Below are 27494 nucleotides of genomic sequence, written 5' to 3' on the forward strand. Positions count from 1 at the left end.
TTCTTAAAAAGAAGGCTTTTAATTAAAGAAAAAAGGTAAAAAACATCTCTGTAAAATCAGGATGGAAAATAACTTTACAGGGTAATCAAACTTAAAGAGCAATAGGCCAGAGCAAAACGCTGCGTTAGAAATCGGATTCAAAGTACAACAAACAGAGGTAAACACTCTAGTAAAAGGTACATTTATATGTTGAGGAAACAAAGTAAAAACTAACACGCCTTGCCTGGCTGTTTACTTACAAGTTTGAAATAGGAGAGACTTGTTCAGAAAGATGTGGAGAACCTGGATTGATGTCTGGTCCCTCTCAGTCCCAAGAGCGAATGACTTCCCAAACAAAGAGCACAAACAAAAGCCTTTCCCCCACCAAGATTTGAAAGTATCTTGTCCCCTTTTTGGTCCTTTGGGTCAGGTGTCAGCCAGGTTATCCGAGCTTCTTAACCCTTTACAGGGAAAAGGATTTTGGAGTCTCTGGCCAGTCTCTGGGACCCCAAGTTGGGGGGAATGGTGCAGGGGAACCCTGGGTTTGGCAGGGAGTCCCCAGGCAGCAAAACGGCTGAGCGAGCTGGCTGCCCGGGACAGGCTGAGGATGTCCCCGCTTGCAGCGTCATGCTCCAGCCTGGCGAGGGATGGCTGGCTGGGGAGGGCACCAAGCGCAGCCTGCAATGGGCAGAGTGGGGGTTGGGGTGGCTCCCAGCACGGACAGTGGAGATGGGAGGCGGGAAGGGGAGAGGTCAGTGCCCTGAGCAGGGGGATCCCCCGTTCCCCCACTGCAAAACAGCACACCCCCACTTCACCACCAGCAACTGAGATGGAGGGGACAGCTTAGTGCACGGGGGGGCGGGGTCCCTGATACTCCCAACTGCAAAATAGCAACCCCCTCCCCCCTGTCTGCACCCCAGATGCTGAGGAGGGAGGAGGAAACCTTCCAGCTGCACCTCAGCGGCTCCCAGCTTCCCTCCCCCTGAAAACATCCCTCTTTCCAAAGCTGCTCCCCAAACTCCCCCCTACGCACGCTCTCCATGCAGGCTCTGTCAGGAAGGCCAATTAGACAGAGCCTTGTGTCCTGGGGATGCACTGAAGGGCCATGGTCAGGAGGGGACTGGAAAGATGCAGTTTTGGGGGGGGGGCAATGCCCCTTCACATTCCCCCCCATCTTCACCCCTGCCAGTGGACCAGCCAGGACTACGTCATGGCCCATCTTTGGGCTACAGCCCACGATTTGGAAGCCCTGCCTGAGGGTGAACTTCATCAGGCCCAGCTGACTTGTTCTTTAGCCTGTTCTTTCCCTGTTCGGGGGGGGGGTGGGAGGACTAGGGGGGGTGGTCCTGCCCCTGGCTGTTAGCATTAATGGTGTTCAGCATCTGGTCACAATGAACTTTGATTGAAGTGAAGACTGAAGCCAAACAGGCAGGAAATGCTCAGAGATGCTCAGAGGACGTCAGCCTGACAGATAAATACACTGCTAGGAGCTCGATTATACCATGTTATGGGTGGAGTTAAAATCTCATTGACACAGCTGTGAGGATGCACTCTTCATTTAAGACAGCTGGAAGCAACAGGTAAGGGGGCCTCGTGTAGAACAAGCCATGATGGCGTGTGCCCAGAAACTAGCCCCAGGTGGGCAGAGGATGCCACCGAGTATTGTTCTGAGCTGGTGCGTGTGTGAGAGAGACAAGCAGGGCAGTGCAGCCAGGACAGGGAGGCAGAGCAGGAAAGCCGAGCAGAGCCTGTGAGCATGGTGTGATCTTGGGAGGAGCATAGAGAGCTTTTGGGCCAGGTGCTGGCTAAAGAGGCTTGGAGCTGAGAGCAGGGAGGCTAATCCCTGCTGTTGGTTCCTGCTGTGTTTGGAGAAGCAGGACTCTGTATGTTCCTTGTCAATAAACAAGACATCAAAAAATTACCAGATTCCATTGCCAATTTCTGCTCCCCACTGGAACATCCCCAGGGCCCCAAACTTTGACTAGCCCCTTGGGTTGAAGAGGGACACCAATATCTTTATTGTGTGGTTTCGTTGCACGTCTATCTAATCTCAGTGGTTCATCAGCAACTAATTACTGTTGCAATGTTTTCTCATGTAATAACCATATTTATTAAAAACACAGAGGGCAGGTTTTTGAACCTAAACTCACCACTGCTAATACATGCAGAATTCAGATGTAAAGTCCTGGCTTTGAGTCATCCCCCATTTAAATGCTCAATGACAGTTGCTAGAAATCCAGTGTCATGATTCATTGATCACTAATGCCAAGGGGGCAGTGGCAGGGCTGGGAGAAGCAGAGGTTAATGTGGGTCTAAAGTCGTAGTGAGTGACATGGCTTCCAGCGAGGCAGAGTGGAAGCGGGGGTCCAGTTATACACACCAATCACGCTTTTCGTGTCATTCGAACGCACCGGCGGGGTCGGCTCTCAGCATTTATTCCAGGGGATTTACCATGCAGAAGCCAACAGGAAGGGAGTGAGCAGAGTAGAGGCATTGCAGGGACTGCACTGATTAGGTGGGGGCTGGCGCGCCGTGTCTGATCTAATATTGTCTCCCCTTCTCAGCGGCGCCGGCTCCCAAGGAGGATGGGCTCCTCCTGCCGGACCCAGCACACGTCTGTTGGCTTAACCAGGATGAGGGAAGACCTGCACTCCCCACTCTTACAGAACCCTGCCCAGTAGATGAAGCCTTTCCCATTGAGCAGGACGTTCTGACACTTGTCGTACCACCAGCCTCCATAGCTACTTGCGCAATTCCCACTGGCCTGGTCCTGATCCTTGTCAGTCGTGCTGAACTTCATGTTGTCGTGTATGCCCCCCAGGCCGGAGTGGTAGGTGGTGAGATAGTCTTCGCCGTCCCCAGAGTACCTGCCCAGCCTCAGCGGGTACCCGCTGGGCTCATCCTCGACACTGAAGATGTCGTACTCTGCGTAGCGGGTGTTGTTGGATTTGTCCTCCACCACAAAGCGGACCTTGTAGATGTTCTGCCGCGTGAGCAGGGACAGGTACTCGTTGCCCAGCCAGTAATCCTGCTGCACGTTCCCAAAGCCGTACTTGTAGGTTCTCCAGGACTCCTTCCAGGTGATCTCTGTGTTGTAAGAATTTCTCTGCACAACGGTCCAGCCTTTGCCTTCGGTGTCCATGTCACACCACACCACTCGAGGGGGAGAGCCTGCCGGCTGGATGACATGGACCCCGCTGGGACTGTCCCTGGGGATGTTGCTGCAGTCTTTGGGGAACCCTGAAATGCCACGAACATCAGGTTAAGGGGGCGGGGGGGAGGGGAGGGAGAGAGAGAGAGCACGCGCTAGCTAGCTCAATCAAATCAGCCTGGGGTAACTGGAGGCTGGGTTTTTAGAGGCAGGTCCTGTGTATTTCACAATACTACAGCCACAGAATCCGCCCCGGCCATTCCTGGCCACAGAATCCCGCTCCAGATCTTACACTTTCATTTTACCAATAAAATAATATAAGAATAGTTTCTTGCTCTGCTGGTTTTGAAGAAACCTTGAAGAGATGAATCAAGTGTAAACCAAGGCTCTGTATCCTTCCTGAGTCCGTACTGCTGAAGAAATCATTTGGCGAGGGTGGGGGAGACGCTGCCAGATCCATCTCAGCGAATGTCAATTATGAAACCCATCAGTGACAATTTAAATGGGAGTTTTCAAAGAGCCTAAGGGAGTTTGACACCCGACTGTGATTGGAATTCAGTGGGATTTAGGCACCCAACTCCCTGTGGTGCCTTTGAAAATTCCAGACATCCTATCGAGGGGCTTGTCTTTGGGGCGGAAATTGTCCCGAACTATCCTGGTAGAATGAAAGCACTGTGGTTATACTGCTCCTCCCCTCCCCAGGGTCATCCCTCGAGCCTGAGCCCCCCCAGCTCCCCTACCCCCCAGACAATCCCCCTGTGTGCCCCACCCCCATAGCTGAGCCGAGGGGGAGGAGCTGCTGAGCTCTGCGGGGGCAGGGGCTCAGGGCCACCTCTGGAGCTGGTTCGGCCCCTGGCCTGCTTGGGCAAGCCCCTGAGCAGCTCCCAGAGCCGCTGGAGGTGTGGGGAGAAGGGAATGAAAACCCCTGACAAGGAGGAACTGGCTCTCCCTGCTGCCTGGACTCTGGGGGCAAGGCTTCTAGGCATGAGCGAGAGATCCCCAGCTGTTAGCCGGGGCTAGCCCTAGTATAGGAGTTGGTGAGATGGAAGGGTAGAACTCCCAGCCAATTTGGGGGGGGTGCCTGGTTCCCACACGCTGCCCTGCGGTTGGCACCAGCGCTCTTCAGTCACTGCCGGCGGCTTGGCAGCCGTTACCGGAGAAAGGGATAACGAAGCTGTGTAAAGCAAACAGCCAGTCGAGCAGCACCTCCCCCACCCCGGCTGGCCCATTCCCAGGCGCTGGAGGCCTGCGAATGGGAGTAGTGGGGTCACTAGCGCAGGCCGGCCTTGCGATCCCTTCGGAGAACTCAGCGTTTCTTTGGGCCCAGCGCTGGCTGGGGGGCTGGAAGGTGCATTCAGTGGATAAGTGGATCTAGGGGTGACCCCGGCATGGGGGAGAGGAGCAGAATCAGGCCCACGATGCCCTGATCTCGGATATGGCAGATGATAGAAGCTCTCCGACGGGTTCTCTACTCACCCCTCTCGACCTTCTTGTGGGCCAGGGCCCCGTTGCCCTGCACGGGGGCTACGCAAAGGAACGCCATCATGGACAGCGCAGACAGAAGCAGGAGAGAGCTGGACTGGAACCCTGCAGGGGACAGAAACCGCTGGACATGAGACCAGGAGAGAGTTTCACAAGTGCCTAAATCCCACTAGAACTCACTGGGATTTAAGCACTTAAGTGAGTTAGCCACTCTTGAAAATGTTACCCTTAGACGCTAAGGCCAGAGTTTTCAGAGGGCTCAACTACTGGGCCAGATTTTCAGAAGAGCTCAGCTCCCAGGTAGGCACCGCAGGACATGGCTGGATGTTCAAAGGGGCTCAGCATGGGGGGGGGGCAAGTCTCTGGAGATGGGGTGAAGCCCACCATTCACCTCTCCCCCGGCCCGGCCACTGTCTCCATCTCTGCAGCCGGCCCGATTAGCACACAGCGGGGACCCAGCTGCATGGTAAAAACCATTCAAAGATTGCGGCTCCGATGTCCTGGCTCCCGGGTCCCGGGCGGGTCAGGGCCGGCTGGAGCGCTCCCTGTGGTGGGGAAGGAGCTGCCTCCTCTCTCCCCGCGCTGCACCGCTGCAAGGGGAGTGCTGCTCGGAGCAACCCCCTCTGTCCCAGCTCCCCCCGTCCACAGTCACTGCCACCAGCCGGAGGGCAGTGCCCGCTCACCCACACAGAGACAGCAGCTGGGCAGCCTCCGGCAGGGCTCTCCCCCCTCAGATGAGCGCCAGGTGAGAGGGGCCCAGGGCACAGAGCTGCTGTGTGCCCCACGCCAGGCATGCTGCCCCCTGCACTGCAGCCCAGCAGCCCAGAGGGGGACACGCTGCTGACACTGCAGCTGTTCTGTGGGCCCAGCTCAGGCCAGGCTTAAAGTGGGCAGAGTCGCCAGGGGCCACAGTCCTGGCCAAAAAGAGTTCAAAATGGAGCCGGGTCCCTGAGGGGTGCACTGTAAGCGCTGCCCTAGCAAGGGCATGGCCACTTATTTCAGCCGGGATTAACATAGACACCCCTCCCCCGCCCCACACATGCTTTTCCCAGGCCACCTTCAGCACTCAGCGCAGGGATTCACAATGACCTTGCCGGGATCAGCAGCCCAGAGCAATCCAGACTCTTGGCCAGAAACCGGCTCATTCACCCCCCGCCCCCCCCGCCCAGGTATATCTATCATGACCCTGGTATTACATCTTGTGTAGCTACAGCCCACAGAACGCAGAGCGCGGCATATGCAGCCCCCAGTGGGAAATAGGTTGAGAACCCTACAGCAGAGGCTCACGTGTGAAGCTCCAGAGGTCCCAAGTTTGATTATAGCTGCTGCCGGCCCATGACAGTTGCAAAATGGCAGCTCTTTGTGGGGTGAGGCGGGGCGGGGCGGGGTGTGTGTGTATGTGTCAAACCAGAACAGGCTAAAGCCGCACTGTCCTCCCTTTTGGACTACATGGGACCCCAGCTACCTTTCAGCGCCTCATGGATAAGCTACTACACCCCCATAATCATTATGCTGCTGCCTACCTGGACGATGTGGTCATTCATACCCCAGACTGGGAAACCCACCTCGAAGGTGGAGGCAGTCCTCGATACCTTCAGGCGAGCTGGCCTTACAGCTAACCCTGCTAAGTGTGCTGTAGGGTTTACGGAGGCCAAATATCTTGGCTACATTGTGGGAAAAGGTTTGGTAAAACCCTAACTGAACAAGTTAGAGGCCATCCAAAATTGGCCCCGACCACATCGCAAGAAACAAGTCCGGGCATTCCTAGGTGTGGTGGGGTATTACCGACGATTTAGCCCCCACTTTGCCACAAGGGAAAGCCCCCTGACAGACCTACTGAAAGCCCACGGACCTGATCTGGTGAGATGGTCTGACGGAGCAGAGAGAGCGTTCACAGACCTACAGACTGCCCTCTGCAGTAATCCCGTACTGATAGCCCCAGATTTTACCAAGGAATTTATCCTGCAGACGGATGCATCGGAAGTAGGGTTAGGGGCCGTTCTATCACAGATGATTGGGGAAGAGGAACATCCAGTTCTCTACCTCAGTAGGAAACTCCTTCCGAGGGAACAAAAATATGCTGTGGTGGAGAGAGAGTACCTCGCTGTAAAATGGGCCATGGAAACGTTGCGCTACTACCTGCTCGGGCGCAGATTTGTCCTCGTGACCGACCATGCCCCTCTTCAATGGATGCAACGGAACAAGGAGAAGAACACTAGGGTGACCAGGTGGTTCTTATCCCTCCAACCTTTCCAGTTCCGTGTGCAACACAGAGCAGGGAGCCATCACGGCAATGCCGATGGCTTGTCACGTGTGCACTGTCTGACGTCCCAAGCTGCCCAACCCCTTGGTGTTGAGCAGGGGGGAGGGATTTGTGACAGACCCAGACAAGTGGGGTACAGAAGCCTTGTAGAAGGCACATATACTGGCCATTGGATGAATAGTTTTCTGTTCTCTGAGTGACCAGAGCAGGGGCTGCACTAGAACAAGCAGGAACTTTCTTGAACCAATTTAAGGCAGGCAGGCTAATTAGGACACCTGGAGTCAATTAAGAAGAACCTGCTAGACTCAATTAAGGCAGGCTAATCAGGGCACCTGGGTTTAAAAAGGAGCTCACTTCAGTTTGTGGTGGTGTGTGTGAGGATCTGGGAGCAAGAGGCACTAGGAGCTGAGAGCGAGAAGGCGTACTGCTGGGAGATACTTTTTTAAGAACATTATTGGATTTCTGAGTTTTAAGAGGTCTGTGCATGTTTTTCAGTTAGCTGGTGGCAGCAGCTGATTTCTGTTCCTTTTTTCAGTTCTTCCCCAGATGGGGGGGGGGGGAAGAGTTCGGGGGTACCCCACAGGAAGGAATTCCCAAGTGCGCCTTCCTGGGCTCTCAAAGGGGTGGCTGCATTTACCAATCCACGGCCAGGAGGATCTGTAACCTTGGGAGTTTAATACAAGCCTGGAGTGGCCAGTATTAATTTTTAGAGTCCTTGTGGACCCTCCCCCCTTCTGCACTCAAAGTGCCAGCGTGGGGAATCAGCCTTGACAGCATCCCAGCTGGGGAAGTTTCCCATTAGCCTGGCTCCCCAGACCAGGAGAGACTGGCCCAGGGCAGTGTGCAAAGCCCAGTGATACGAACGCCCACAGTGACTGTCCTGCAGCACGGGAGCCTTGGTACCTCCTCTGCCCCCAAGAGGAGACTAACGAAAAATAATTCCCCCAAATGAGGTAAACAGCCCCATGACTTGCAAAAGCAAAGAAAATACAGGAGTTGGGTCACCATCCCCTTGTGCTTAGATCAGGGGGCTGGAGCCAGGACTCCTGGGTTCTAGCCCTAGATTTGCTGCTTCCAGGGCAAATCACTGGGGGCAGTGAGGCTGTAGGAGTGCCAGGGGTTGTTGTGGGGTCACTCCCCGCAAAGGGAGAGGGGCGGGAAGGGGTTAATTCATGAAATCCAGAAAGTGATTAAAGTTCCCAGCCGGACAGACAAGTCCCTGAGCTCCAGGAAGGGGTCGCGGGTCTGGGGGCTGCAGGTCCGACTAGAGCTAAGGGCGCTGCTGGGACACTGTGTGTAGTGGGGGGCTGAGAGCCCCTGACCCGAACTGTGACCCCTTCACCTAGTGCCACCGCCCCCAGCCCGGGGCTGCGGCCCCCCGAGTTCCAGCCTCGGAACACACGGACCAGCTGACCCCAGAGAGGCGGGGCCAGAGACCGGCCGAGCTAATGGCGGCTCCGCCCATTACAGCCCCGGGGCCCAGGTCTCATCCCGCCCCCGCCCCCCCGGCTCAGACATTCGGTTCCCCTTCGCCAGCCTGCCCAGCGGGTTCTGCCCAGCGACCGGTGACGGAAGCGGGGCTGCGCGCCGCTATTGGCGGGATGGTCCCCTCTCAGCCAATCCCTGCAGACTGGAGGCTCACACGGCCAGTAGCGGGGAGCTGGAGTCCGGTCTCAGCGCCCCGCGGGGTTCTCGGGTTGTGGGGCCGAGACCGGGCATGGCCCTGGCGCTGCGCCTGCTGCTGCTGGGGGCTGTAGCCCTGCCGGGGGGCCACTGCCGTGAGTATCGGGGGGAGACCCCGGGGAGGGGGGAGCTGGGTGTCGGGGGGGCAGTCGGGCTGGGGGGCGCAGGGAGGGGGGAGCTGGGTGTCGGGGGGCAGTCGGGCCGAGGGGGTGCAGGGAGGGGGGAGCTGGGTGTGGGGGGGCAGTCGGGCTGGGGGGTGCAGGGAGGGGGGAGCTGGGTGTGGGGGGGCAGTCGGGCTGGGGGGTGCAGGGAGGGGGGAGCTGGGTGTGGGGGGCAGTCGGGCTGGGGGGTGCAGGGAGGGGGGAGCTGGGTGTGGGGGGGCAGTCGGGCTGGGGGGTGCAGGGAGGGGGGAGCTGGGTGTCGGGGGGCAGTCGGGCTGGGGGGTGCAGGGAGGGGGAGCTGGGTGTGGGGGGGCGCAGGGAGGGGGGAGCTGGGTGTGGGGGGGCAGTCGGGCTGGGGGGCGCAGGGAGGGGGTAGCTGGGTGTGGGGGGGGAGTCGGGCTGGGGGGCGCAGGGAGGGGGTAGCTGGGTGTGGGGGGGGAGTCGGGCTGGGGGGCGCAGGGAGGGGGGAGCTGGGTGTGGGGGGGCAGTCGGGCTGGGGGGTGCAGGGAGGGGGGAGCTGGGTGTGGGGGGGGCAGTCGGGCTGGGGGGTGCAGGGAGGGGGGAGCTGGGTGTCGGGGGGGAGTCGGGCTGGGGGGCGCAGGGAGGGGGAGCTGGGTGTGGGGGGGCAGTCGGGCTGGGGGGCGCAGGGAGGGGGGAGCTGGGTGTGGGGGGGCAGTCGGGCTGGGGGGCGCAGGGAGGGGGGAGCTGGGTGTGGGGGGGCAGTCGGGCTGGGGGGCGCAGGGAGGGGGGAGCTGGGTGTCGGGGGGCAGTCGGGCTGGGGGCGCAGGGAGGGGGGAGCTGGGTGTCGGGGGCAGTCGGGCTGGGGGGCGCAGGGAGGGGGGAGCTGGGTGTCGGGGGCAGTCGGGCTGGGGGGCGCAGGGAGGGGGGAGCTGGGTGTCGGGGGGCAGTCGGGCTGGGGGGCGCAGGGAGGGGGGAGCTGGGTGTGAGGGGGGCAGTCGGGCTGGGGGGCGCGGGGGGGGGGGGGCTGGGTGTCGGGAGGCAGTTCTGGGCTCTGCGTTCAGAGGTGTCAGGATAACCACACCGCTCCCCCCACCCCCCAGCACTGAGCGGTCACTGACATGGAACGGTGACGTTGCTATAGTGACTGGGGGGGTCCTGGCCCCCCTTGTGCCAGGTGCTGCCAGGGTCGCTGCTGGGACACTGTGTGTAGTGGGGTGCTGAGAGCCACTGAACTGTAACCCCTTCATCTAATGCCAACCTCACCCAGCCAGGGGGTGAGGCTTCGTTGGGGCCAGAGCACCCATGGGTGCTGCACACGCTGACAAGCCCGTCGCAGCCCCGTGAAGGGCTCAGACTGGGAAATCCCCGGGTCCAGGCGCTGCCCAGGGTGTTTCATTCCCCACGTCTCAGGGCAGGGTGGAGCTTTCAGACAGGATTCTTCCTGTTTGCAGAGCTCAGGTTGAGGGAGAGGGAGTAAATTAGCGCCCACCCTCCCCCACACACACCCATAGACCAGGGTTAAATGAAGGGAAAAGGCTTCTTGGATCTCTGACCTTTCATGGCTCCCAGAAGATTCTTCACGCTGGGTTTCACCCCAGTGCCTGGAACTCCTGAGTGTGGTTTGTCCTTGGCTACATACGGCTAAGTTGTGTCAGCACCAGTCCAGTTGTACTCCCAGTCAGCAGTGGCAGTGGGTCTTATCTGTAGTGGAAGCAGGTCATTAGAGGTGTCATCCTAGAGAGGGGATGTTAACTCCCCTCTGTCTCTGGCGGTGTTTTAGCACCCCAGGGCGAGGGGAGAGTCTAGAACCCTGGATCTGTGATTAATCAGGTCTTAGTTTGGGTGCGAGCTCCCGTTGCAGAGCACAGAACAGCTGCTGCGTTTGTACTGTTAGGATCTCCCGTAGCTGTCGGATAAAGAGCTTCCGGATCCCAGTAGGATGGGGTGAGGAGATGGCCTGCTTTTCCTGGCATGGACTTGAATTTCCCTTGTTCTCCATGAGGCAGCAGCTCAGACGCTGGGCAGCTCAGCAGCCCGTATTGATCCGGGTGAGGCTGCGGGGTGGATTTGGGGTTTGTTTAAAATGGCTTAAGGCACATTGGTGCCCTTGTGACACCTCAGTAACCGGTGTGGTTTGACCTAAACAGGGTTAGGCCCCAGTGCAGCCTGGCCCTACTGGGGCATAGAATCATAGAAGATAAGGGTTGGAAGAGGGGAAAAGGACACTGCCCAACTTACGTGGGGTTTGCAAGAAGGCTGGCTAACCTAGTGAGGAGGGCTTTAAACTAGGTTTGTGGGGGGGTGGGGGGTAAGGAGACCAAAGCCCTGAGGGAAGTGGGATACCAGGAGGAAGCCCGAGCAGGAGAGCACAAGAGAGGAGGACTCCTGCCTCACACTGAGAAAGCAGGACGATCAGCGAGTTATCTTAAGTGCCTATACACAAATGCAAGAAGCCTGGGAAACAAGCAGGGAGAACTGGAAGTCCTGGCACAGTCAAGGAATTATGATGTGATTGGAATAACAGAGACTTGGTGGGATAACTCACATGATTGGAGCACTGTCATGGATGGATATAAACTGTTCAGGAAGGCTAGGCAGGGCAGAAAAGGTGGGGGTGTTGCATTGTATGTAAGAGAGGAGTATGACTGCTCAGAGCTCCAGTATGAAACTGCAGATAAACCTGAGAGTCTCTGGATTCAGTTTAGAAGTGTGAGCAACAAGGGTGATGTCATGGTGGGAGTCTGCTATAGACCACCAGACCAGGGGGATGAGGTGGATGAGGCTTTCTTCAGGCAACTACCAGAAGGTACTAGATCACAGGCCCTGGTTCTCATGTGGGACTTCAGTCACCCCGATATCTGCTGGGAGAGCAATACAGCAGTGCACAGACAATCCAGGAACTTTTTAGAAAGTGTAGGGGACAATTTCCTGCTGCAAGTGCTGGAGGAACCAATTAGGGGCAGAGCTCTTCTTGACCTGCTGCTCACAAACAGGGAAGAATTAGTAGGGGAAGCAAAAGTGGATGGGAACCTGGGAGCAGTGACTATGAGATGGTCGAGTTTAGGATCCTGACACAAGGAAGAAAGGAGAGCAGCAGAATACGGACCCTGAACTTCAGAAAAGCAGACTTTGACTCCTTCAGGGAACTAATGGGCAAGGTCCCCTGGGAGACTAACATGAAGGGGAAAGGAATCCAGGAGAGCTGGCTATATTTTAAAGAATCCTTATTGAGGTTGCAGGAGCAAACCATCCCGATGTGCAGAAAGAATAGCAAATATGGCAGGCGACCAACTTGGCTTAACAGTGAAATCCTTGCTGATCTTAAACACAAAAAAGAAGCTTACAAGAAGTGGAAGATTGGACAAATGACCAGGGAGGAGTATAAAAATATTGCTCAGGCATGCAGGAGTGAAATCAGGAAGGCCAAATAACACTTGGAGTTGCACATAGCGGAGATGTTAAGAGTAACAAGAAGGGTTTTTTACAGCTATGTTAGCAACAAGAAGAAGGTCAAGGAAAGTGTGGGCCCCTTACTGAATGGGGAGGCAACCTAGTGACAGAGGATGTGGAAAAAGCTAATGTACTCAATGCTTTTTTTGCCTCTGTCTTCACGAACAAGGTCAGCTCCCAGACCACTGCACCGGGCAGCATGGTATGGGGAGGAGGTGACCAGCCCTCTGTGGAGAAAGAAGTGGTTCAGGACTATTTATAAAAGCTGGACGAGCACAAGTCCATGGGGCCGGATGCACTGCATCCGAGGATGTTAAATGAGTTGGCTGATGTGATTGCAGAGCCATTGGCCATTATCTCTGAAAAATCATGGCAATCGGGGGAGGTCCCCGATGATTGGAAAAAAGCTAATGTAGTGACCATCTTTAAAAAAGGGAAGAAGGAAGATCTGGGGAACTGCAGGCCAGTCAGCCTCACCTCAGTCTCTGGAAAAATCATGGAGCAGGTCCTCAAGGAGTCAATTCTGAAGCACTTGGAGGAGAGGAAAGTGATCAGGAACAGTAGCATGGATTCGCCAAGGGCAAGTCATGCCTGACTAACCTAATTGCCTTCTATGATGAGTTAACTGGCTCTGTGGATGAGGGGAAAGCAGTGGACATGTTATTCTTTGACTTTAGGAAAGCTTTTCATACAGTCTCCCACAGTATTCTTGCCAGCAAGTTAAAGAAGTATGGGCTGGATGAATGGACTGTAAGGTGGATAGAAAGCTGGCTAGATCATCGGGCTCAACGGTGATCAATGGCTCAATGTCTAGTTAGCGGCCAGTATCAAGCGGAGTGCCCCAAGCGTCAGTCCTGGGGCCGGTTTTGTTCAACATCTTCATTAATGATCTGGAGGATGGCATGGATTGCACCCTCAGCAAGTTTGCAGACGACACTAAACTGGGAGGAGTGGTACATACGCTGGAGGTAGGAATAGGATACAGAGGGACCTTGACAAATTAGAGGATTGGGCCAAAGGAAATCTGATGAGGTTCAGCAAAGACAAGTGCAGAGTCCTGCACTTAGGACGGAAGAATCCCTTGCACAGCTACAGGCTAGGGACTGATTTCCTACGCAGCAGTTCTGGGAAAAGGACCTGGGGGTTACAGTGGATGAGAAACTGGATATGAGTCAACAGTGTGCCCTTGTTAGCTTTTTTGGCAACGTCCTTTTGGGTTGTATAAGTAGGAGCATTGCCAGCAAATCGTGGGACATGATCATTCCCCTCTATTCGGCATTGGTGAGGCCTCATCTGGCGTACTGTGTCCATTTTGGGGCCCCACATTACAAGAAGAATGTGGAAAAATTGGAGAGAGTCCAATGGAGGCCAACAAAAATGATAAGGGGGCTGGAGTACATGACTTATGAGGAGAGGCTAAGGGAACTGGGCTTATTTAGTCTGCAGAAGAGAAGAATGAGGGGGGATTTGATAGCTGCTTTCAACTACCTGAAAGGGGGTTCCAAAGAGGATGGATCTAGACTGTTCTCAGTGGTAGCAGATGACCAAACAAGGAGTAATGGTCTCAAGTTGCAGTGGGGGAGGTCTTGTTTGGATATTAGGAAAAACTTTTTCACTAGTAGGGTGGTAAAGCACTGGAATGGGTTACCTGGGGAGCTGGTGGAATCTCCATCCTTAGAAGGTTTTTAAGGCCGTTCTTGACAAATCCCTGGCTGGGATGATTTAGTTGCTGTTGGTCCTTCTTTGAGCAGGGCATTGGACTAGATGACCTCCCAGGTCTCCTCAAACCCTAATCTTCTATGATTCTATGATCTTACAAAACTGGGTGACTGGGCAATAAAATGGTAGGTGAAATTCCGTGTGGATAAATGCAAAGTAATGCACATTTGAAAACATAATCCCAGTTTATACATCTAAAGTGGTGGGATCTAAATTAGTTGTTACCACTCGAGAGATCTTGGCGTCATTGTGGATAGTTCTCTAAAAACATGCATTCAATGTGGAGTTTCAGAGGGATAGCCACTTTCATAGAATATCAGGGTTGGAAGGGACCTCAGGAGGTCATCTAGTCCAACCCCCTGCTCAAAGCAGGACAAATCCCCAGACAGATATTTGCCCTGATTGCTAAATGGCCCCCTCAAGGATTGAACTCACAACTCTGGGTTTAGGAGGTCAATGCTTAAACCAGCCATGTTAGTTTGTTTCTGCAAAAACAAAGGGGAGTCCCATGGCACCTTAAAGACTAACACATTTATTTGGGCATAAGTTTTCGTGGGCTGGAACCCACTTTGTCAGATGCATACACAAAAGCTTAGTCTTTAAGGTACCACAGGACTCCTTGTTTTTTCAATGCGCAGTGGCAATCAAATAAGCTAACAGAATGTTGAGATCATTAGGAAAGTGATTGATAGTAAGACAGAAAATATCATATTGCCTCTATATAAATCCATGGTATGCCCACATCTTGAATACTGCATACAGATGTAGTCATTCCATCAGAAAAAAGAAATATTGGAATTGGAAAAAGTACAGAAAAGGGGAACAAAAATGGTTAGGGGTATGGAATGGCTGCTACATGAGGAGATATTAATAAGACTGGAACTTTTCAGCTTGGAAAAGAGATGACGGGGGGGGGGAGGGGGAATATAATGAAAGTCTATTTTTCCACAGAGGTTGCGGAAGTCATGGGATCTGTGACTTCCAGCAAACTCCATGACTTCAGAACACGGCGGCCGGAAGCTGTGCGGTCCCCCTGCCACCTGTAGCAGCCGGGAGCGGTGGGGCGGCCTCTGTGGGTTGTGGGGGAACCAACTGCTCCCAGTTGCTGTGGGTGGCAGGGGGACCCGGAGCTCTGAGTGGCCTGCAGTTGCCTAGCCCGTGGGTGGTGTGTGGGTCACGCAGCTGAGCTCCCCATTTTGCCATGGATATTTTTAGTAAAAGTCACAGATGGGTCACGGGCTTCCGTGAGCTTTTCTTCGTTGCCCAGGACCTGTCCAGGTCTTATACTACAAATATCCATGACAAAATCATATTCTTAATCAAGACTGGTATGGAGAAAGTGAATACCGAAGTGTTATTTACCCCTTCACATAACACAAGAACTAGGGGTCACCCAAATAAATTAATAGGCAGCAGGTCTTTAAAACAAACAAAAGGAAGTATTTCTTCACACAACACGCAGTCAACCAGTGGAACTCCTTTCCAGAGGACGTTGTGAAGGTCAAGACTATAACACGATTCAAAAAAGATCTAGCTAAGTTTATGGAGGATAGGTCCACCAATGGCTATTGGTCAGGATGGGCAGGGATGCTGTCCCTAGCCTCTGTTTGCCAGAAGCTGGGAATGGGCGACAGAGGATGGATCACTTGATGATTCCCTGTTCTGTTCATTCCCTCTGGGGCACTGGGCATTGGCCACTGTCAGAAGACAGGAGACTGGGCTAGATGCGCCTTTGGTCTGACCCAGTCTGGCCGTTCTTATGTTCTGAATAAATTACAGTAAATTCTGTGCACAGCCGGTGTCCTGGCTCCCACCTGTAGCTTGGACACATTCCCCTGCCCACCTTGCCTTCCCCAGCTTCAGCTCCTGCATCTCCTCTCCCCCAGTCCTCCTGCCCCACCCTCTCCCATAACACCCCTTTCCTTTTCCCCACACCGCACTCCAGCCCTGCCCCTCCTCCTGGGCCCCCTCTCCTTCCTCACACTCCCCTGTACCCCCAGTACACTGTCCCCATATGCTCCCGTACTCCTCACATGCTCCAGCCCCCCTGTACCTCCCTACCCCTTCCTCTCCTCACTCTCCCTCCAGCCCTGCCTCCTTTCTCCTTCTACCCCACCGTCTCTTTCTCCCGGTCAGGCCGTTCTGTGAGCCCTTCCCCAGATCTCCCTCCCACAGGAGCCCTCCTAAGGGATGGCGCTGCCTCTCGCATATTGCCAGGGGCTCCTGGCAGGGTCTGGTTCGGTCTGACTCTCCCCTCCCCCAATCTCCCCCCTCAGGCCTGCACTCCAGGCGCATTTTGGACACTGTGGTGTCGGAGCCTGCCCCGGGGTTGCCCTGGTACAGCCGTGTTGTGTATGTGGACGATCAGCTCACCTATGTCTACACCAGTGGGACGAAGAGGGCGGAGCCCTACACACTGTGGATGGCGCAGAACGAGGGTTCGGAGTTCTGGGACGAGGTGACCTGGTGGGGACAGCGCTTCCAGAAATGGTACAATTCGAGTCTGAACACCCTGAGTCAGCTCTACAACCGGACCGAGGGTGAGTGAAGGACACAACACGACCTAGGGATGCAGGGAAATGGGGTGGGGGTTGGGAGTGTGGTTGATGTAAACAGGGTGAAGGGACACCGGGATGTGTGTTGGAGATGGGGGGAGGGGACAGAGCCCGAAGGCGCATTTTCTCGCTGGAGTCAGTGTGAATGTGGGGGACAAAGGGATATGGGATGGGGGGAGGGGCTGCAGGATGGAGGGTCCATGCGAAAGAAATTTTTTTGACACCCTCCAAAGTGGGACTCTCAGATTGTCCCCTCCCCAAACAGCCCAGACTTCTGCTACCAGTCCCACTTGCAGCTGCCTCTGCTGCCCTTCGGGGGGGCCCCCTCCCACCCCCGCCCTTTCCCAGACATATATTTCCCAGACAGAGTGGCAGAGGTGCAAAAGCCAGAAGTTCCCAGCAGACCCGGCTAGTCCGACTTCCTGGTGACACAGGCCAGAGAATCGCACCCAGCGATTTCTGGACTGGGGGTTTGTTCCTCCTGGCTACAACAGCGACTCTGTCACACCCTAGAGCTAGAACAGGGTTCTGAGACGTCTTGTCTCAATTCCCAGATATCGAGTGATGGGGAACCCCAATATCGACAGCCCCAAGTGTTCAGACATCACGAGTCAGACCCCCAAAATCCTGAGTTTGGCTTAAGCGTTGTAAGTATTTGGGGAATAATATTGGAGCTTATTTTTATTTGCCCTCTGGTTTGAGGCCTTAGGGGACACATTTCTGGGGTTTTCCCTGCTGCTAGAAAGACTAGAAGTTACTGCTGTAAGAAAAGAGAGCTGAGACTTTCCCCTAATCCCATGAGTCCAGGAACTGGGGATTTATTAAAACCACCCACTATCATGAAACGCACAGTAAAGTCACAAGAGCAGGCCGTGCTGCATTCACCCCAGCCCTGGGGAGAAGCTGCTCACCAGTGAGCCTCCTTCATTGTTCACTTTGTCTTATTTCCAGAGTGAGTTTTTCTCAGGTCAGACTCCGCAGAGTGTCATCAACTTGGGCTGGAGAGTTAGTGAGAGAATCAGCCCCTGCAACGTGCAGATTTCAGAGTAGCAGCCGTGTTAGTCTGTATCTGCAAAAAGAACAGGAGTACTTGTGGTACCTTAGAGACTAACAAATTTATTAGAGCATAAGCTTTCGTGGACTACAGCTAAATTTGTTAGTCTCTAAGGTGCCACAAGTACTCCTGTTCTTTTTGCAAAGTGCAGAGACTCCCGGGCTGCCTTACTCCTGGCAGCACAAACCCAGCACGGAGCCCCCGGGGTCAGGCAGGTTCCCCTGCACACTATCAATAGACGTGTACAGAGCCGTTCTTCCTGCTCAGTCCCTGATGTGGGGGGCTGTAGTCACCTGGCCAGGCCCCCGATTGTGCTGTCTCACTTAGCACGGGAATGATCCATAAGCGTTCAGTGCCTGGCGCTGCTGAACTGTCCCTGGCCGGTGAGGGTCTCTCTGACGTAATTGCTCCTCCCTTCCTGACAGGGGACTCGCGAGTGACAATCCCTGTTTCCCCCGTGTCAGTGGTACTGGCCTGTCGCATTGGTGCTCACCCAGGAGTGTCCCCAGCCCCTTCTTGTAGCACCTCCAATCCCTCCTGGCTCCCAGCACTGACAGCAGCAATGAGAACTAATTCCTGTCCTGCCCTGGACACCTGGGTTTCTGGTGGCCCTGCCCAGGACTAAGCGACAGGGTGGAGGGTTGCCAAGTGTCTGCTCCCCAGCCCGCCCCCTCTGTAGCTAGTTTAACCCTCTCCTGACTAGTCTCACCCATTGGTCCCCTGCTGCTGAGCCTGTCCAGCCTGACCTGTTCACACGGACACCAGCCTCCCCAGTGCTGAGAGAGGGGCTCCGCTCGCCTGCGCTGGGGAGCTGCTGTTCTGTTCCCACTGCCCCCTCCCCAAACCACTGTCCCTCCTGCCCTCCTCCCCCCATTTACCCCTCTTCCTCCCCCCATCCTGGGGCTGCCAGATCGCCAGAGACTGTCCTGAGTCCTGCATCTTGACCACCAAGTGTTCTCTCTAGCTGTGTCTGCCCCCAACACGCACATGGGGGAATTCGGGGTCTGGTCCCTCTGAGACCTCATCGGTGCCCTGTCACGGAGTGTGGGAGAACTCAGGGCCCTGCACCCCTGGCTTCCTGCGATTCACCATGACTCTTAGTCAGCCAGTAAAGCAGAAGGTTTATTTAGATGACAGGGACACAGTCCAAGACAGGTCTTGCAGGCACAGACCACAGGATACCCCTCAGTTAGGTCCATCTTGGGGTCCTCGGGCACCCCAGCCCCCTTGGGAGGTCAGAGCCCTCTCTGCTTCCCAGCCACCTCACCAGCCAGCTTCCGAGACTCTCCTTCAGCGACCCCTCCCACAGCCTTTGTTCAGTTTCCCAGGCAAAGGTCTCACCTGGCCTCTAACCCCTTCCTGGGTTCTCATGTTACATGCTCAGGTATTCTCCATTGGTCAGTGTCCCATCCCCCCATTGCAGACTATCCTAGCCACACTCCCCTGTCTGCATTCACAGACCACATTAAGAACAGTCCCAGTTCATCACATGCCCCACCCTGCTTATCCCTGTGGAGTGCAGCACGGAGGAGAAGAGGGGTGGGTGGGGAGGGCTGACCCACCCCACTCCTCTCGGGCACCTGGCTTGGGATCTCTGCGTGTCTGTGACCAGCCGCCCTGCATCTCTCCAGATTCTCAGTGGTTCTCTCGTTACTCCATCCCTTTTCACCTCAGTTGTTTTCTCACTTTTTGACTTTAGTTGATTGGTATAAATCAGCAGTGTCCAATAGAAATTCGATGCTAGCCACACTTGTGGTTTTGAATTTTTCTTATTAGCCACGTTACAAAAAAGCCACATGCATTAGCCACAATTCAATAGCCTATTAGCCACCTGTGGCTAGTGGCGAACGTATTGGACACCACTGATATAAATAGTTAGTTGGACTCTTCTAGCAGAGTTTCTTCTGCTCCTGAAACTGGGCATGTCTCGGTCTCCGGGCTTCAAACCCGGTGCCTCCTGTGGCAAGCTCATGCCTTTGAGCGACCTGCATTCCAGCTGTCTAAAGTGCTTGGATGAGACTCCTATTGCGGATCGCTGTCAGCTCTTCCACCAGTTCAGTCCACATCTGAAAAAGGACAGGGACGCCAGGCTGAAGTTGTGACGGGTTTGGTCACAGAGACTCCCCTTGAGACTGTCACTCCATGTCCTGGGATACCACTGAGAACAACCCTCCTACCCGAACAGGTTTCCCTCCACTCCCGTCTTGCTGAGTTAGACACACCAGTCACCTCCAGCACAGACACAGAGGTTGGGCCACAGAAACAGTTTCACTCAGCCCAGGGGCTTCTCAGTTAACAGGGACTTTCCCAGCACTCAGTATTCAACCTTTTTGGGAGCCCAAACCCCAAATAAATCCCTTTTACTCTGTATAAAGCTTATACAGGATAAATTCATAAATTGTCCACCCTCTATAACACTGATAGAGAGATATGCACAACTGTTTGCTCCCCCAGGTATTAATCACTTACTCTGGGTTTATTAATAAACAAAAGTGATTTTATTAAGTATAGAAAATAGGATTTAAGTGATTTCTAGTAATAGAACAAAGTAAGTAACAGAGCAAATTGAAACAAAACACTCAAGTCTAAGCCTGATACATTAAGAAACTGATTACAGGAAATATCTCATCCTCAAAGATGTTCCAATAAGTTTACTTCACAGACTGGACTCTTTCCTAGTTTGGGCCCAATCCTTTCCCCTGGTACAGTCTTTGTTAGATCCAGCAGACATCTTATTTGATAAGCAGGGGTTTTCTCATGACTGGCACCCCCTTTTATAACTTTGGCACAAGGTGGGAATCTTTTCTCTTTCTGGGTCCCTGCCCCTCTTGCTAAATGGAAAAGTACCAGATTTAAGATGGATTTCACTACCAGGTGACATGGTCAAGTCTCCATTCCTCCTTGGTTGGCCCCTATGTACACAGGAAGGCTTTCAGGTAAATAAATCATTCACCATCAATTGCCCTAATCAATGGGAGCCATCAAGTTCCCAATGCCCCATTGACGGCCCTCACCTGGTGTGACTACAACAGTGATACAAGTTTCATATTTCCCCAATTCCAAACATAGAAATAATACATGAAAACAAATAGGATGAACACACTCAGTAGATTACAAGCTTTCTAATGACATCATACAAGAGACGTTTTGCATAAAGCATATTCCAGTTACATCATATTCACATTCATAATCATATTTCCATAAAGTATGTGGAGTGCAACGTCACGATCCTTAATCCTGAGTGCCAAAGTGGGTCTCTGACCCATTCTAGACCTGCAACATCTCAAAGACTGAAGTTGTGCATTGTCTCCATCATTCCTTCCCTGGATGTAGGGGACTGGGACGCCACCCTCGATTTGAAAGATGCCTATTTCCACACCTCTATTTTCCGAGGCCACAGAAGGTTTCTCGGGATCGTTGTGAACCAGACTCATTGCCAGTTTACCATCCTCCCGTTCAGCCTGTCAGCAGCCTAATGGGTCTTTATGAAATGCTGGTAATAGTGGCAGCCTTCCTGAGAAGGTGAGGGGTGCATGTGTATCTGTACCTCAGTGACTGGCTGGTCAATGACCAGTCCAATCCCAGATGAAAGCCAGCATCCACCTCGTCCTTTTGAGCACTGGGCCTGCTGATAAACGAGCAGAAGCCAACACTCCTCCCGGCTCAGAGGATAGTGTTTATCGGAGCGTTGCTCAATTCTACCCAGGCCAGGGCCTTCCTCCCAGGAGCCCACTTCCAGTTAGTGTCGTCACAGGTCAAGGCCCACTCAGGCTGTTGGGTCGCATGGTCGCATGCCTATACGAGGTGTGGTATGCGAGGTTGCACCTCAGACCCCTACAGGCTTGGCTGGCCTCAGTGTACCGGCCAAACAGCCATCATTTGGACTCGGTGCTCACAGTGCCTGCCCATCTTCGGCACCTCACGACACAAGGTCAGTGGTCCCGGCAGCAACTCTTGCTATGGATAAACGTCAGAGAGCTCAGAGCGGTTGGCCTAGCATGTCAGGTGTTGTTACCCACCATCGCAAGCAAGGTGGTGCAAGTTCTTACAGACAATATGGCAGCCATGTTTTACATCAACAGGCAGAGAGCGGCCTGCTCTTCTCCCCACTGTGTCAGGAGGCCATTTGCTTGCGGGAGTTCTTCATAAAGCACTCAATACACCTCAAAGCTTCTCCCCTTTTGGGAGCCCAGAACAAGCTGGCAACTCAGATCTTCTCACCATGAATGGTCCCTATGCCCCAACATAGCAAGGACCATTTTCCAGTGGTGGGTACTCCCCTCGTAGACCTGTTCATGACCAGACAGAACAGGAAATGTCAGCCGTTCTGCTGTCTGTGTGACTGCAACCCGGGCTCACTCACAGATGTTGTCTTACTCCCTTGGAGAAATCACCTGTTCTGCGCCTTTCCCCTTCCCCCTCTCCCCCCAATTCCTTTTGTGCACAAGATCTTGCTGAAGATCAAGAGCGAAGGTTATTCTCATAGCCTCAGCCTGGCCACATCAGCACTAGTTTGGCTTATTTCTAGACATGTCAGTAGCAACTCCAATGCAACTCCAATGCTGCTCCCTCCCCTTCTGGACCTGATCTCGCAAGTTCGCGGCCAAATGCTCCATCTGCCTGACAGGTCCATGTTTAAACCTGCAGAACTGGCCTGTTCGGAGCAGGTCTGCTAGGTCTTGCTAGGCAGTAGGAATCCAATTACCAGAGCTACTTACTTTGCCAAGTGGAAGCGTTTCTCCATTTGGTCTACCCTGCAAGGCCTCTCAGCGGGGTGCCAGAATCTCCCTATGAGTGTGGGTGCCACCGGTGCTGAAACTGTGACTCCGCCTCTTCCCCAATTTCCCCACACACACCCCCCGCTTCACCTCTTCTCCTCAGGCTCTGCCCACTCCTCCCCTTCCCCTCCCCCCGCTCTCACCTGCTGCTAATGTGGCAGGGCCATGGCCCCTTGGTCCCCCTGTTCCGGCACCCCTGCCTCCTCACCCACTGAGTCATCTTTCAGATGAAGCAGATACTCCAGAACCGTCTGGGAACAGTCAGGTCTAGCGATTTCATCCGTTAAGGTACACCTAGGAGCGATCTCCGCATTCTACCCCTGCTGGGTGGTCAGTCAGGTTTTTCACATGAAATGTCCATTCCCTTCCTCGAGGGCTTTGAAAGGCTGTACCTACAAATCTGGGAACCCCTCTGTGATAAATGAGTGGGGGTAGCACCCCAACCATTCAGTAGCTATAGAATCCTCCTTAGCAGCTGTACCCTAACTTCCTTCCCTGTAAAGAGTTAAGAGGTAAGCTTAAAATGAGTTGGCACCTGACCAGGGGAACCAGTAAGGAAGCTGTACCCTCTCAAATTGGGGAAAAGTGTTGGGTGTGTGGGTCTTTTGTTCTCTTGGCTGCAGAGGGACAGGGCAGTACTTATGCCGTAAAAAGCTCTGGGCCAGGTATGAAAAATCATCAGGATCATACCTAGAAACTACTCATTTGGAACCACCGATATGGAAGTTGTCAGGGTTCCCTCCCCACTCTAAACTCTAGGATAAAGACGTGGGGACCCGCATGAAGAGCTCCTAAGCTTTTTCTACCAGCTTAGGTTAAAACCCCCAAGGTACAAAATTCCCTGCACCCTGAGAAATGCTTCTCTCACTGCCACCATCAAGTGTTTTAAACAGGAATCCGGGAAAGGAACCACTTGAAGTTCCCCTTCCCCCCAAAATACCCTCTCAAGCCCGTACACCCCCTTTCCTGGGAAGCTTGAGAATAATCTCCTAACCAATTGGTTACACCGTGATCTAAAAACCCACTCCCGGGGTTTTAAAACCATAGAAAACAGTCAGGTTCTTAAAAGAAGGATTTTATTAAAACAAAGAAGGTAAAATCATCTCTGTAAAATCAGGATGGTAACTATTTTACAGGGTACTCAATTTCCAAACTCAGAGGGATTCCCCCTCTGGACAAAACCTTAAAGTTACAGAAAAAACAGGAATAACCCCTCCCTCTAACACAGGGAAAGCTCACCAAGCAAAACAAACAGAAACCTACTCGCAATGCTGACTAAACTTACTTTAGAAAAGTGAGGTTTGGTGAGAAGATGACTGGTTGAGGAGATTGATTTTCTGCAGGTACTTCTTGTCTCCCAAGATCACTCTGACTCAGACAAAGAGCCACACACAAAGTCTTCCCCCCTCCCAAGATTTGAAAGTATCTTGTCCCCTTATTGGTCAGATGCCAGCCAGGTCAGGTGTCAGTCTGGCTACCTGAATTTCTTAACCCTTTACTGGTAAGAGGATTTTATAGCACTGCATCAGACCCTCTCCCCCGTCCCTTTATATATATGACAGAAGTAGAACAAGAAATGTTCAGGTAGACACGATTAGGCCGATCTCTTTTTATGGCTTGTGGATTCCTGTGTGCTAACCCCACATGCTTTTGTTTTGTTGTAACCTTTAAACTGGATCCCAAGAAAGCTACTCTTGGTGATTAATCCTTGCAGTTGCTTTTTTAAGATCTAACAATAACCTAAGTTTTCCAAGGGTGTTTTCTTTCTTTTTTTAAATAAAATTTCCTTTTTGTAAGAACATGACTGGATTTCTGTGTCTTATGAGGTAAAGAGGTTGTGCATATATTAATCAGCTAATACAACCGCTGGGTTCTCCTTTTCTTTTGTTTCCTTTCTTGGCTTTCCCAAAGAAGGGGTGGAAAAGCCGAGGGCCCCCAGAAAAACTTCCCAAGAGAGTTCTTCTGGATTGGCAAAAGGCAGATTTTCACTTGGGTGGTGGCAGCATTACCAGGCTGGAGTGGCCAGTATTAATTTTTCGAGTCCTTGCAGGCTCCCACCTTCTGCACTCGAAATGCCAGAGTGGGGAATCAGCCTTGACAACATCCCCCTGGGGGACTTAAACCTGGTCATGTCAGAGCTCACGGGGCCTCCCTTTGAGCCTCTAGCATTGTGCCCTCTGTTGGACCTTTCCTAGAAGGTCGCCTTTCTGGTAGCAATTACCTCAGTCAGGAGGGTCTTGGAGATTAGAGCTCTTATGTCAAAACCTCCATATACAGTGTTCTTTAACGACAAGGCAGTGGCGTAGCCAGGTTAAGAGCACGGGGAGCGGAGCTAAAAAAAGGCACCGGGAGCAAAAAAAATGCTCCACTCCGGTAGTAGCGCAGGAGCAAAAGGCGTCGGAGCACAAAAAAGGCGCAGCTTCTGCTCAGTGGGGGAGCGGCCGCTCCCCCTGCTCCCCCCCAACCCGGCTACGCTACTGCGACAAGGTACAACGTTGCCCCCACCCCGTGTTCCTCCCAAAGGTAATCTTGGAGTTTCATAGTAATCAGGGTATTTTCCTGCCCATTCCCTTCCTCAACTCGCACAAGAATAGGGAGGAATGACATCTCCACCCTCTGGATGTTAGGCAGGTGTCCTAAGCTGATCCATAAATCCACACCGCTCTGATAGGATGAAAACCCTACCCCTTTTGGCTCAGAGAATTTCATTGTGGATTACATTGTGCATTCACATGTGCTACGAGCAGGCAGGTGTCCCACCACCTGCCTTCCTTGCGGCCCATTCTGTGAGAGCACAAGCTTCCTCAGTGGCGTTCATGGCCCAGGCCTGATCCAGGACATTTGCAGAGCAGCGACTTGGGCGTCAATACATACTTTTTCTTCCAATTACGCCATTACCCACCAAGTGAGAGATGACACTGGGTTTGGCTGGGCAGTGTTGTAATCCATGTGTCCATGAACTCCGAGCCCACCTCTTACGGTATTGCTTGGGAGTCCCCGAACATGGAAGGGACATGTGCAAACAGTTGAAGAAGAAAAAATGGTTACTAACCTTTCTGTAGCTGTTGTTACTTTTAATGTTTTCCACAAGTGATTAGTGATTTTTGGGTGTCTGATGTTGAGAGGCCGGGTGCTCCCACTTTCTGATCAGGCCCCTTTAAAGGGTCTCAGTTAGGCACCCAAAATCACTAGTCATTGCTGAAAATCTTGGCATTTACCTCAATGTATCTAATGCAGGGTGAGGGAGGGGTGAAAATATTTGGGACCCTGTGTGAGTTATTTTTGTGCCCCAACATTCTACCCAGTTTGCCAAGCTAGGGGTCTGATCCTTTCCCCACGTTTCAGTCTTCCTCGTGATCCCCACACTGTTCTCTGTTCACCACAGCCTCTCTCCTGCTCCCCTAAATTCTCCTTCCTGTCCCCATCCCCCTTCCCTCCCTCCAGTCTCCCTCCCTGCCTCCTATCAGCCCAGGGGTGGCTCCATTAACTGAGTCTGCTCTTGGTTGTGTGCGAGATGGGGGCCGTTGTTGTGAAGATTAGCCTGGCTGTAGGAAAATGGTGGCTAGCTGAACTAAGGGCCGTCAGTGGCCTGATCCTCACAGGGAATCACCTTGAGACAGTGGCCATGTGAAAAAGAGGTCAAGCATATGAAGTTGGTTCTTTGCCATTCCTAGACTGAGTTGGGGGCACGGAGAAGATGGGGCAGGGAAACAGAGTGACCCTGGGCATTCTGTGAGGTCATTAAACCAGAGCAGAGGTTAGTGTGGGGGACAGACCTGTACCCCCTCCTCACAGGGGAATGGGGGTACTGTCAATGACGGAGGTGGGGGACCAAGTGATCCTGAGGACCCTGCAAAATTAATACAACCAGAGCAGAAGAGAGTTGGGTACAGACACCCTGAACTCCCTCTCTTCTCCAGATTGACCCTGACTACGAGAACTGTGGGGATCCTCAGAGAGCAGAAGAGAGCTGGAGGGGATAGATCCCTGCAATATCCGGAGTACTCCCTTTGGGATTGTGCCACCCTGCTCCTCCTGCAGGGAACATACAAGAACAAGCAGCAGTGAGGTACTCCTTGAAGGTTGTGAGCTCTCTGCAGTGGGGGCTCTTTAGTGTACAAGACCCAACAGATGGAGAGGGTGCCCCCTGCGGGTTTGGATTCCCCCCCTGAAAGGAGCTGGGAGGGTGTAGGACCCAACAGCATAAGTGGGAACCCCATTTCTCAGGGGAGGGAGGGCCCAGTAGCAAGAAGAAGAACCACTGGGCTACCTGCAGTGGGCTCTTGGTGAGATTTTCAGAGAGAGACTGCTTCTGACCCTCAGCTGTGTTTCAGGGTTTCACATCATCCAGACGATATACGGCTGTGATCTCCGGGAAGACAACAGCATTCAGGGGTTTTACCAGGATTCATATGATGGACGAGACTTCCTTACCTTCGATAAGGAGACCATGACTTGGGTAGCAGCAGATATTGGGGCTCAGATCACCAAGAGGAGATGGGAGGCTGAAGTAAATGACAACCAGCAGTGGAAACGCTACGTGGAGGGGAATTGTATTTCCTGGCTAAGGAGTGCTCTAGAGTACGGGAAGGAGACTCTACAGAGGAAAGGTAAGGCGGGGGACAAGCCCCACCTAGGGGGACACTACTGGCTACATCTCCATTCCCCAGTTCCAAACTGGAACAGGTGGGTAGGGGGATATTCAGCGAACCTTGCACCAGGGATAGGTGGGGAAACAACCCCTTCCCTATCAGTTCTGCTGGAAAAAAGGATAAGAAATTGAAAATGTTAAAAGCAGTTCACTGTAGAGAAGCTGCATCTCCAGAGCCACTTGACCAAATGAGCGCAACTTCACATCACAAATTCTACCTCTTCCTCTGATGTGACACAGCCGTTATCAAGGCAATCTGCCTGTGCTTGTGCATGTTAGAGCACTTTGCTTAATTATGGAAGTGCCACTTCTATGGACACCAGCTTCATTCACCATGTAATTCTTCCCTATTCACTGTCTGTACCATCATATTTCTTGTGTTGCCCCCAGCCCGTGTTCCATCAATGATGGTAGCTTTGTCCTTGTTGCCAAACTTCTCCTACAGTCATTTATGTGCTTCCTTCCATGCCATCCCCTACATGTGGAATTGCCCTCCCCATACTAACCTGGAAGAAGGCTCCCCTTGTCCTTAAAATTTTCGCCCTCAAGACCTACCTTTGCTGCAACACTTTCATACTTTACTTTTTGATTCTTTTATCAATAAGAC

The 27494-nt window shown here is 53.3% G+C and overlaps 2 protein-coding genes across 14 annotated transcripts in view; one reads left to right on the forward strand and one right to left on the reverse strand.

The window, feature by feature from the left end:
- On the reverse strand, positions 1–24170 carry LOC135977701 (fibrinogen-like protein 1-like protein). Of its 2 annotated transcripts, XM_065578948.1 has the most exons (4): positions 23522–24170; positions 10234–10381; positions 4607–4717; positions 1–3219 (listed from the first exon to the last, which is right to left on the reverse strand). In XM_065578948.1, the coding sequence occupies exons 2-4, from the start codon at positions 10238–10240 to the stop codon at positions 2540–2542; spliced, it is 798 nt and encodes a 265-aa protein (XP_065435020.1). In that variant the 5' UTR covers positions 10241–10381; positions 23522–24170; the 3' UTR covers positions 1–2539. The 2 variants fall into 2 exon arrangements, with proteins under 2 accessions (XP_065435020.1, XP_065435021.1); XM_065578949.1 differs by lacking the exon at positions 10234–10381.
- LOC135977698 (class I histocompatibility antigen, F10 alpha chain-like) overlaps positions 8388–27494 on the forward strand; it is a 41309-nt gene continuing 22202 nt past the window's right edge. For 6 of the 12 annotated variants that reach the window (XR_010595120.1, XR_010595121.1, XR_010595122.1 and 3 more), the window contains exons 1-3: positions 8510–8653; positions 14801–16389; positions 26571–26846. Coding sequence is in view for 3 of the 12 variants with exons in the window: in XM_065578941.1 (XP_065435013.1) it covers positions 15864–16389; positions 26571–26846 (802 nt within the window). In the remaining 9 variants the exon portion in view is untranslated. Of the gene's footprint in view, positions 8654–14800; positions 16390–26570; positions 26847–27494 lie in introns of all 12 variants that reach the window. The other 6 variants (XR_010595125.1, XR_010595124.1, XM_065578941.1 and 3 more) reach the window with 4 other exon arrangements.

This window comes from Chrysemys picta, unplaced genomic scaffold, assembly GCF_011386835.1.
Source record: "Chrysemys picta bellii isolate R12L10 unplaced genomic scaffold, ASM1138683v2 scaf15, whole genome shotgun sequence".
Taxonomy (NCBI): Eukaryota; Metazoa; Chordata; order Testudines; family Emydidae; genus Chrysemys; species Chrysemys picta.

Excerpts from the sequence above, each read along its gene's own strand:
- LOC135977701 (XM_065578948.1), bottom strand. Across the intron at positions 3,220-4,606 it reads CCACAAGAAGGTCGAGAGGG|GGTTCCCCAAAGACTGCAGC; the intron begins GTGAGTAGAGAA and ends GTGGCATTTCAG.